The 12,251-nt window shown below is 34.6% G+C and overlaps 1 protein-coding gene across 2 annotated transcripts; it reads right to left on the minus strand.

The window, feature by feature from the left end:
* Positions 1 to 436: 436 nt before the first annotated feature.
* On the minus strand, positions 437 to 4,204 carry LOC133865353 (uncharacterized). 2 transcript variants are annotated; one of them, XM_062301744.1, is made up of 4 exons: positions 3,688 to 4,204; positions 3,345 to 3,456; positions 894 to 2,303; positions 437 to 777 (listed from the first exon to the last, which is right to left on the minus strand). In XM_062301744.1, the coding sequence occupies exons 3-4, from the start codon at positions 2,286 to 2,288 to the stop codon at positions 754 to 756; spliced, it is 1,419 nt and encodes a 472-aa protein (XP_062157728.1). In that variant the 5' UTR covers positions 2,289 to 2,303; positions 3,345 to 3,456; positions 3,688 to 4,204; the 3' UTR covers positions 437 to 753. The 2 variants fall into 2 exon arrangements, with proteins under 2 accessions (XP_062157728.1, XP_062157727.1); XM_062301743.1 differs by having other exon boundaries at positions 3,345 to 4,204.
* Between the last annotated feature and the right edge of the window lie 8,047 nt (positions 4,205 to 12,251).

The following is a 12,251-nucleotide window of genomic DNA, read 5'->3' on the forward strand; positions in this document are numbered from 1 at the left end:
ACATTAGAAGGGATCTTTTCAATAATAAAATCAAGAGCTAATATAGTGGGTCCATGCAACATCATGCCACTGTATGATTATTTCCTTCCATAGGACCCAAAATCAGATATTATGTATAAGGGCCGGGTCGATATAGTGTGGGACAAAAACGATAATTTTAGATAAGGCCTTATATATATATATATATATAAATAATTATTTTCAAAAAGGTGACATAAAAGAATAGTAGAATAGAACCTCGTTAATCAAAGACGCTTCACTCTATAATAAAATCATGTAACACTTTTAACGTGCATCGGACAATTTTTTTTTTAATAATTAGTAACTAATTATAAAGACAAAATAATAAACTCGCATCCTTTCATAGTTTATTAATATAAGTTATTCAGTGGACATGTTTATTGTTCAGAACAAAGAGATAATAATACACATAAAATTTGAGAAAAGATTTCGTTCAGTGATGTCCAATACAACTATTTTCATTGGGTATAAAAGAGAAAACACTCTATACATCTTGAAAACAAAGCACTCTCCAAATACAGAAAGGTATATATGTTACTTACAACCTAAGTCTCAAGTTCAGAAGACAAAAAAAATTTCCCTCAAAGACATTCAAATAAAAAACAAGAACCTACAATTGTTTGTTCACACTATTTGTTGGAAAGATCAAAGATACTCTTACTCGATCCTTTGTGTCAAGCATGTCTGCAATGATGCGTGGAAGTTTTCATCTGACTGGTGCCAATTGATTTCTTAAAGCCAAAAGTATAGCATTGCCTGTCCACAAATATTGGTCATGTTATCAAACTCTTTAGTTCAGGGTGAGTATACGCATGAAGATATCAGGAATCTAGCACACACTTGGAAATAAAACACAAGAAAGAGAGTCATACCTCAGCAAGAATATCTAGGGACTGTGCATCTTGTGGAGGGGATTTCTTAGTTCTCCAACTTCTTAACTCGGTCTGTATCGTATTAATTTGCTCATGTATCTCCTTTAACAACTTCAACTCCTCTTCCCCTACCTCACTAATTTCTTGCCTAGGATAATTTCTCTCTCTCTCAAGCTGCTCTATTCTCTGACACAACTGTTGAATCTCTGCTTGAGATTCAGCAGCACTTGTTGTCGGTTGAACAAGAGCCATATTGCAGTCAACACTTGCTTCATTTCTTGCTTTAAATAATTTGTCATCATAGTTTGCACATAGCAATATTTTCTTTGTCCTGTCTGTTTCATCTTTAAAATGCAACCCAAAGGTATCCTCAGAGACCAAATCTGGCTTTCCTAGCCTGTTCTCACCTTCCAAAATCAATTTACTCCTCTCTCTCTTTTGACATTCATATGCTTTACAAATCTCATTACTTTGAGGGACTTCAAAAATATCCTGTACAGTTGAGGAGCAAGGAGAATTAAAAATTGACTCCCTTTCCTGTATATATTCCTGAAGTTTAACTTGCTCCAAATTAGAAATAATTTCTCCACTTGTCGCTGCACGTAATTTTTCAATGCTTAGTTGTGGAAGTACTGAGCAAGGCAGTGACTCACCCTTCAAGTTCGCAGAATTATCTCTACCAGAAACTTTACAATCCGATATCTCTTTCACTCGTCCATCTAACTTTTTGATCTGCTTCCAATACGAATCAAAGGTTCCACCAGTGGAATTTCCCGATTTCTTCTCAAAATCCAAGTTTTGAACATTAACTTCATGTTCTGTATTTTGCTTCAATATTTTTGGAATCAAATCGGACATTGGGATTGGGGATAATTCTCTTTCTAAATTACTTTTCTTCAGATGGGGATCTTTGAGTTGAATTGGAGGCAGAGAGTTCAATCTTCTTACATTGCTACTAGCATCTGTTTCCACCTTGCATGAATCACTTCTTTGCAAAAACATATTCTCTGGAAATCTACAGTCATAGGCACCCAAATCAGTACAACCCATGCTAAGAAATTTGCACCTATAAGCCTGAACTTGAAACTCCAGAGATGCAACTTCCATTTCTTTCTGATATATAAGATCTTCAAAAATAAAAAGAGAATTCTCGGCATGAGACATCTTTTCTTCTGCCATTCTCCTATATTGATTTGCTTCCATCTGTACAGCAGCCTTCTCTCCTTGCAAACGCAGTATCATGGATAAAGTTTCACTAGCTGCAGAAGCAGAGGCTTCTCTTTCCTCATCCAACTCGCTGTACAGTTTTTGGAGAAGTTGTTGTTGAGCTTGAAGAGTTTCCTTTAGAGCTAGAATATCAGTTTCCGACATTGCAGAACACATGCTTTCAGCCATGGCTCAGTTGATAGGCTGTAGAAGTTACTAAAAGTCAGTTCTGAGCACAAAATAACCGAAATTTTCTATCAGCATCGCTTACATATTAAGATTTGTCTGATAACTTGGCAAACAGGATTCTGCAAGTGAACAAGCACATATTTGAGGCTTAATCCTCTCCTCTGCCTTAAAACTCCCAAAGAAGTTTTCAAAACTATGTTAAAATTTTTGTTTGTCTTTTGTTTTCTGTTTCTCAAAATAAAAACATTTAACAAAAAATCCAAAACATAAAACACTTGAAAAAGTTTTGAAAAACAATTTTCTCCTCAAATCAAACACTTTTTCAAATAAGAAATAAAAAACACCCTTCAAAACACATTAACAAACATAAGGTTTTATCCAAAACACAAAACACTTTTAAAAATAGAAAAACAGTATCAATTACTTTTGCAAACCAAAAACAAAGAAACAGCATTCAAAACACCTTAACAAACATAAGATTTTAACCAAAACATAAAACACTTCTAAAAATAGAAAAACAGTTTTCACCTTTATATTGCATCAAACTCTTTTTTAAACCATAAATAAAAAAACACGTTTCAAAACATATTAACAAACATAAGGTTTCTTGTTAATTGGTCATGCATGCGCGCACGTACACAGAGAAAACAAGTTTTCAGAGACTGTTTGAATGAAATATACTTTCAGAAGAGTTTTCCCGAAGAATTTGACTATACTGCAGAGAAAAGTTTTCCTACGGGGAAAAAGACCAAAACAATATGGGCCTGGTTCTGAAGAATCATTCTTGAAAGTAGCCCGTCCTTTGATAACATGAAAATGATACTTGATGCTGTCTGATGTTTCTGGTTTGGAAAGACGAAAGCACTAGTAATTACTTCAAATTTACTTCTGGTTCATTAAAGAGGGCCAATATTCCCAGAAAATTGACTAAAGGGACAAAATGCACTAATTGAGAGGACATCGATAAAAAGATAATGAAAGCTATGCAAATATCACAAACATTTAAACACAAAAAGAAAAAGAGAGAAGGAAACCCAGAAAGAAAGGTGAATTTACCTAGTTGTCGTGTACAGAGTGATCAAATCAAATATGATTCTCAGAGCAAGAGCAAGACCCAAGTGATGAAAAATCCTCTGTGACTCTTTCTTGAGAACAAATCAACAAACACCTAAAATGTGTCAATGCACAAGTCAGACAGAACCCAACCACCCTGTCTGCTTAACAACCCAGAAGAGCATAAACCCAGATAAGAAACAACCTGTGGTTTATAGGAAGCTACATGAAACTTATTCTTGCAATTCTAATAAGGAAAAAGTGTTAAAACTTGAACCCAGTCTCCAAATCACACCCAAAGCCAAATTGATCAAAAATAGCAGGACTATCAATGCAAATTCTCTACCTTCCAAGACTCGAGTGATAAAAAAAAATCCTCCGTCACTTTTTCTCGATATCAAATCAAACAAGACAAACAGTGTGTCAATACACAAGTCAGACAAAACTCAACCACGCTGTCTGCTTCACAAGCCAGAAGAGCACAAACTCAGATAAGAACAACCCTGTGCGGTTTCTAGGAAGCTACATGAAACTTACCCATGCAACTCTAAAAAGGAAAGAGAGTTAAAACTTGAACCCACTTTCCAAATCACACCCAATGCCAAATTGATCAAAAACAGGAGGCCCATCAATGCAAAATCCTCTCTCTCCCTTCCAAGATTCCAGACTCCTGCTCAAGAGGGTCCCTCTGGGGAGCGATTCAAGAACCAGACTTGGTCACTTGCTTCTCTCTAAAACAATGGCCTTGCTTTTCTTACAATAGCAGATTGGATATTCGGAAAGGAAATATCTCCAACCGAAGTAGGAAAGTACAAGGTGCAAAACTGCATCTTTGCTTACCAATTAAGCATTAAGCAGTGGAGAAATAGTATGTGCTTTCTAGCCAATGGGGATGGTGGGTCAAAGGAGCAAAACGAGGTCGTTTTCATGCTCTCCTGAATTGTTTAGTAGGCAAAAACTAAAAAGAGCTCTGAACACGCTTAATATCATCTCAAATTAATCATGATCATTGCCTTTGTGGCCCACCCTCCTTTTTTCCCGCAAACGGAACCTGGGAGTTTTTCAAAAGGTTGGTAGTGGCGAATGCAACGGCTAGAATATGGCCCTGTGGTGTATCAACGTGGGGTCAGTGGGTCAGCGTCTTGCCGACCATTTTATCTACAGACTCATTGTGCTTAGTCAACTCCCAATTTTTTGTCCTACCTTTATTTGAGTGTATTCGTATCATATGGGAATCCAACGCGGATCATCGGTCTTGGGCTGTCCGGGAAGCGTCGGGGCAGTTCCAGTCTTCCAGACTTGTTCTTTTGAATGATATCGACGAATCTGTCAATCGGCTGTTTGAGTTGACTGTAATTTAGGCGAAAGGGAATTTTGTAGGACGGTGACAGCAATTTGTGTTTGCTGTGAATATAATACTTTATAAGTTTTAACTTTATTTATTTAATTAAACCGACCAAATCAATCAATTTTAAAGAGTTTTTTTTTTTTTTTTTTTTTTTTTTTTTTTTTTTTTTTAGATTTGTATCGATTTTACGAGTAATGTAAAAAAATTATAAGCTCTAAATGTCTCATTTTGAGTACGATCGGATCGAGATATGATATAAGATTATATAAATCAATTTTAATCAGATTAATTTAATTAAAAAGCTCAAACTCTTCAACTCTCATCCGTTAATTTTAAAATAAATTCATATCAAACTTGCATATCGTGTTAAAAATTATTGGCTAAAGAATTTATGTCAATGAAACTTTTTCTATTTTTTTTTTAAAAAAAAAATGGTTCTTAAGTTTTTAAAAATAAAAAATAAGTTAAGGATTTTGACTTGAAAATTATAAACATTTTTCTTGTACGCCTCTTCTTCTACATGATCCATTTTTTTATGACAAAAAATATATATTATATTATATTATATTATACATCTAATTTTTTTTTATGTTAGACTTCCAATTTTTTTACACGTATTATTATGTGATTAGAAGCATTAAATGTCAACAATTTTTTTTTTTAGCTTTAATCAAATGTTGACATGTCAAAAGTTATACAAAATATCATAGGTATAGCATGGGAAATAATTTTTGGAGGACGATCAACATACTCTTTTTTATTAAAAAGAGTCTGCAAGGGGATAGCTTCCGTCTCCTGCATATCACTCCTCATATAGCATTACTCAATTTTAAACTCTAGTTTGGCCAAGCTTAAGGATGGGCCAAATTTCTTATGGAATATAACTCTAGAGAAGAGTTTTCCAAGTGGAAAAACTAAAAAGGGCCAAAAATATTTATGCTTTTCACTTTTCTATAAACCAGTAAACTTTAGATGACAAACAGAGAGCATTTTGTTGCTTCTTGAAGTCCTCCTGCATGGGAACTTTCCCTTCTCTTTTGCCTTATTCGATCCATTACCCACCTTGCGGCCGGCCCAGAAAAAACAAACTCTTAATCGTGCCAAACTGTACCCATTTTTATTTTTATTTTTTTTTTTTTTTTTGAATAAAACAGAAAACTCCATTACTGAATATGAGCACCACAGGGAATTATACTTGACCAAAGGCCAATATAAATACAATAGAAACTCATACATGCCTGAAGGCAAAATCACTGCCCGTAGGCGATTTGTGACTAGAGATAAAGAAACTCCACCCACTAAGTCAGGAAAAACCTGACTTAAAGCAGCCACCAAAGGTAAACTGTGACAAAGATCAAGAATATACAACAACAGTAGCTACCCAAATAATAAATAAACATTACAAAGAAAGACTTTAAGCCCCTCTTAACAATAAAGCACAACCTGGCACAAAGAAGAGAGACAGATCTAGCATCCAAGCCAACAAACAGTCCCCATAATGCCTAAAAATTACAAAGATAAACCATAATAGAAGACACAAGCAGAAAATACAATACAGTGCCGGCAGAAGAGACAAAGGCGGACTCCACCAGAGACGGCGGTGCGTGGCAACACGCGCCGTCACCAGTACCATCCAGCCGAAGAATAGCCACCGTAGACCCCTTCCCCACCATGCAAGGCCAAAAAATGGCGGAACATGCCCGTCACGCGCGGCAAAGAGCAAAGGGCTCTTTGGCGCGTGCAGGCCACGCACCGAACTTCGACGACCGGTGTGACCTGTGCGTCAGGCAGCAGAAGCGAACGATGACGGAGAACTCGGCTGAGGGGCGCGTGTCTAGCATAAATCGGCGGACATACATAGATCTGGCTTCAAAAATCTGAAACAAAATACAATGAAAACCGGCCAAAAAAACACTCCGACGACGACACAAAAAACCGCCCAATCCCCCAACCTGAGCATCTAGAGTTGAACCTTCTGCCTGAGCAAAAGAAAAGAAAACCACCATAACCCTAAGGGCTAGGTAAACATCAACCCCCACCGGATCAACCGGGGGGAACAAAAACTAACCTCCACTAGTAAAACCAGAAAGGACAAAAAAACTCTCCAAAGCCCTAAGAAGGCTAGGAGACACCACCACCGGGTGAGGGAGATGTGAAGCCTCCCTCTCCCAGCAAAACCAACTTCAAAGATGGGCTCTCTCTAAGCTGAAAAAAAAAAAACGGGAGCTTCTCTCTCCTCGAGAAGCTGCTTTTCCGGTGGTAAAATATCACCACCAGGAGAGGGAGACTGTACCCTTTTTAATGAAGCCTTCTAAATTCACACTTTATTTTATGGAAAAAGTAAATATAAATATTTTTTTTTTCTTACATGTCCACACAAGAGATGGGGAGGAGGGATTCGAACTAGTGACCTTCACTTCATGAGGCGTAGTTCTCGGCCGATTGAGCAACCCCTTAGGGACAAATATAAAAATTTTGTGATGTTTCTTTTTGAAAAAAATACACCAATCTTCTTCAAACTACCACTCAATTATTAATGTGTTCACAAATTATCAATTGTGTCAATGTTTTTTTTCCTATTACCAAAAAATGTCAATAAAGCCAATAAAAAGACAAAAATAACCTTAAAAAAGTTACAATAAGACAAATCTATCCTTATGGATTCGAAAAATAAAACTAAAAAAAAAAAATTTTAAAAAAAAATGAGAAAAATAAAAATCCAAGGGGAGCCCCAAACTAAAATTATGTAAAGCAAAATAAAAAAAAAATGGAAAACCTTTGTTTTTATTTTTTTTTTCCTTTTTTAAAAATTTTTGTTTTGTTTTTATATAATTTTAATTTTTTTTATATAATTTTATGGAGGGTATTTTTTGTAATATATTATTCCTTTTTGGTTGTGGCCTTTATATCACATTTACGGTATTTACTATGTTTATTATTTTTTCAATAAACATATACGGCATTATGGATATTTCCATTAATTTAGATTACCGTAAATATGGAATCGGTATTATGGTTATTTCTATTAATTTAGATTACCGTAAATATGGAATCGGTTAATTGATTTTAAAATAAATTAACGATATTGTTTCCTTGATGGAAGGAAACAAATACGGTGTTTACCATTTTGAGGGTCCCTAACCTAGCCTATAAATAGAGTGCCTGTGTACACCATCAGTACAGCCATCAAGCAATAGGCATAGGTTAGAAGATCCCTCAAATAATCTTTCTTGTTCTTCAGATGGATCGTGGAGACGCTTGAGCAAACATGGCTAGAGGTAAGCCTGAATCCTGTTTATTCGTTTTCCGCTGCGCATGTTAGATTAAATAATATGTTGATTATTTCTAACATGTGGTATCAGAGCCAGCCTCTGTGCTATTTTGCTCAGCATATAATTTTACTATGCGTTATCAATATTGAATCAAGTATTTTTTATTGGTTATCAATATTGAATCAAGTATATTCTATTTGGTATTGTTCACTTCTGTTTGTCAATATTGTTTGAGCAATATTTCGTCTTTTGTGACATGATAGAAACGCATTAGCGATTATTTTGTGAATATTTGTTGTTCACGTACTGTTTGTGAAAACCCATAAATTTGATATAACTATTTTTTGTTTTATCACTATTCTGTGTATTGTGATATACTGCCTAATTTTGAGTTGTTGTAATCTTGATATGGGTATTTTCATAAAGGGGTGGGGGCTAGGGTTCCATTTTTTAGGTTTTCAACCCATCTGGAACATTACGGGTCGGGTTGGTTGGTGACTGGGTAGGGTTTCGACCCATTAAAGTTTTTGGGTTTGATATATTTTCGGGTAGGGTTTTTTAAAACCCATGCAGTTTTGGGCCATTTAAGTGGGCTGACCTAGTTTGGGCCAGCACTATACATAGACCCAGAGGCCTGACCCGATTGAGTGGGTTGACCTAATTGCCAAATACAGTAGCCCATTTGGAGTCTTGTGACCCAAAAGCCCAACCCAATATAGTAGCCCAATACAGATACCCAACCCAAATTAAGTGGGTTAACCCAATTGGGTCAGCCCAATACAGCAACCCTTTTCAGTAACCCATCAAGTTCTTTTTAAAAGGGGAATTTAGGCCTTATGGTGTTTAGAACCTGGGTTCACCAGGTGTAAAGAGCCTTGGCCACTTACTAAACCATTAGGCCATGTGTTTTATTATGTCCTCATATTAAAGTTTTATTCCCTTTATTATTTACAGTACTGTGTATTAAAATTATTGTTTATTTAATACATGAATTGAGGAATATATATTTTAAATTTATATTGTTTAAATATAAATTGTTTGATGCCTAGACCTAAGAATAATTAACAATACCATATATACTGGTGTGTTTACAGTAATATCTAAGAATGCAATGTCGGGGAAAGTTCTGGCAAGGAAAGTCTTGGGATTTAAGTGTGTCCGGTGTGACCCCCCTCACTTTCCTGGGAGCTCATCTGCTTGCACCTTGGAAAATGCTGTTTACCCCATTTAAGTATTGGTTTGTTATATTCCTAAGGCCATTAAGGGGGCATCTATAAAGTTGTTAGATGTTAATGAAGTAGCAATTATCATGATAATTTTGGGAGAGCCACAGCATCCCAATTTTGAATGACAATTGCATCAAGATTACACACACGTAATTATCATAATAATTATGGGAGAGCCAAAGCATCCCATTTTTGTATGATAATTACATCAGGATCACACGCATGAACCTCATAAAGATTTATTAGATGTTCATGAATTACAGCGTGATTATTATGATTTTGGGAGAGCCAAAGCATCCTAATTTTGTAATAATTGCATAAGGATCATACACATGAACTTCATATAGAAAAATTAACATCGTATTGTAATTAACTCATAAATTTAATTACCTATCCCCAAAGGGAAGTTTTTATTTTTATGACTTAATTAGAATGAGATAACAAATTTAGTATTAAAAGTAAAATTTCTTTCGGTTGCCCAAAGGTACGAAGAATTTTATTTATTAATATTTAAATTTATTAGTCTTATCAATAAAGAGTAAATTTCATGCGTGATGCAACCTTTGCCCAAAGGTAGGTTGAAATTTACTATTTAAATTAGCATTGGCTAATTTAAAATAAAGTTACTTCATAGCATTAAAGTATTTATTTTAATTTTGGGTTATTGCAGCTATTCCTGTTACTCTACCTTTTGGTGGTTTTATATTCCAATACATTATGATAATATTTTTCTGACTGGAAAAATGATTGATATGCTTTTTCATTTGGGGTGTTAAAAATTTTGGTACTCCGTGTGGACAAACCACCTACTCCCGCGGAATTAAGTACGCCACGTGAGATTATTAAGCATGAACGGTGGGAGTGATTTAATCACTTAAGTTAGATGTTCATGAAATCTCATGTCACTAAAGTCATCAGGGATTTATTCCTGAATGTTTTAGAGCCAAAGTTTTATAAAGGTTGTTTATGAACATTTAGTAAGTTCAAACAAAACTTGGCCAGCACTCTAATAGAAAAAGCTTTAAAGACAAACCTTTTACAGTTTCTGAAGTGTTTATAATCCCATTATGGGAATGAAGGATATTATAGATTAACTTAAGTCCCTAAATATTGAGATTTTTGAGTCATTGTTGGTCTATTTCAATTTTTTGAATTCTCTCTTCTAAGTGTAGAATTTTATCTTGTAACACACGTAAGGATAAATGGTTAGTAAATAAACTTCTAACCATGTGTGTTCAAGGATATGAGAGAATTTATAAAGTGTTCACATGATTATTCATGTCAAAAGAAGGACCAATAAATGCAATCATGTCCAACACTTAAAGCATGAGAATAAGGTGCCAATAAAGTATTATGGCAATCAAGATACATATTTCTCATGAAATAAGGAAAATTAAGGGCATATAAAGAAAGATTGCATGAAGTATAAGAAATGACTTAAAATAAAGATAATCTTCATATCTAGTATGTCGTGAATCTCTTTTAGTGACTCAATCAAATATATTGTGGATTGATTATGGTTTAACAATCCACATTGTCAACACAAATGCAGAGTCCTTTTTAAAATGGATAACACGTGTTTATAATTTGAGCTTGTTGGGATCTATAGGTTAATTTTAAAATTCAGTTATAATTTTGACCTCAAAAAATGATTTATATTCCATAATCTTTTTGAAATCTATTTTCTAGTTTGGCTTATTAAAAATTTCAATTTTATTTTAAACTTGAAATTTTTCTTATTTTTTGGTGGAATATTGGTTGGGGTTTATTTAAAGTCTATTTAAAATTGACCTACGTCCCAATTTTTGAAACAAAATTATTTGTTTATTTCTGCATAGTGATGTTGACGTAAAGTAGAGTCTTTAAGAATTTAAAAATGCTCTTGTTATGGCTTTGGAGATTGAAATATATCTCCATACAGAAAATAAAAGTCGGTGATTTACTGACTTTGGTACTTGTGTGGATTGCATAAGGGAAAGCATACCAACAAGACCATTAGAGGTGCCAAAGAGAGCCTTTTAAAATTCTTGAGATCATGTACATTGAAATATGTTAACCTTTCCATACTCATTGCCTAAATGGTCAGAGATATTTTTATCTCTTTCAGTGATGACCATATAAAGTTTATGTATGTCTAGAGTCTAAATATTAAAGCTGGGGTATTGAATGCTTTCAATATCTATAAGGAAGAAGAAGAGAAACAATATGAAGATCATAAGATCTAATATAGGCATAGAGTATTAAGGTAGGTACACACAAAGGGAAATGATTAGTAATACTAATCTGCTATTACCCTTATAGAGTAAAGCTTTGAAGACCATTGTGTATATGTTAAACAGTATTCTATCTAAGGTTGTCCATAAGACACCTTTTAAAGTATGAAATAGATGGAAGCTTAGTTTAAATTATTTACACATATGGGGTTGCCTTGCTAAAGAGAGGATTTATAATCCTCGCCTAAGGAAATTAGATTCAAGGACAATCAGCGGATCTTTTATAAGCTATCTAGTAAACTTTAAAGGGTTTTAATGTTTTATTATCCTTCATATAAGCCTAGAGTTGTTGATTGTAAAATTTCTAGAGGATACGAAACCTAGTGGAAGTGCTCATTCACATAAATTGGAATTTGAGGAAGCACTAGAGTTGGCCAAATCTCCTCCTCATAGAGGATGATTGATTGTATTCAGGAAAATCAGATTGATTATCCTGAGCCACAATCACTTCTAGAACAACCAACTCATACAGAACAGGTTCAAAATCTATTCTCCCATTGCAAAATGCAGAGGAAGTAGAATTAAGAAAAATCCTATAGAATAAGGCCTCGTTTGGTTTGCGGATTAGACCCATGGAAAGGAATAGCTATTCCTACGGAATAGCTATTCTTTTGTTTGGTTGTATATTATTTAAGGGAATAGTTATTCCCACGGAATAGCTATTCCCTTACGAAGAGGAATAAGTATTCCACTCAAAAAGGAGTGGAATACCTATTCCTTTCCTATGAGAATAAATTAAATTCGTCTTTTGCCCAAAAACCCCAACCTTCTCAACACCCAAGTCTCTTATC

Source organism: Alnus glutinosa, chromosome 4 (genome assembly GCF_958979055.1).
Source record: "Alnus glutinosa chromosome 4, dhAlnGlut1.1, whole genome shotgun sequence".
NCBI lineage: Eukaryota > Viridiplantae > Streptophyta > Magnoliopsida > Fagales > Betulaceae > Alnus > Alnus glutinosa.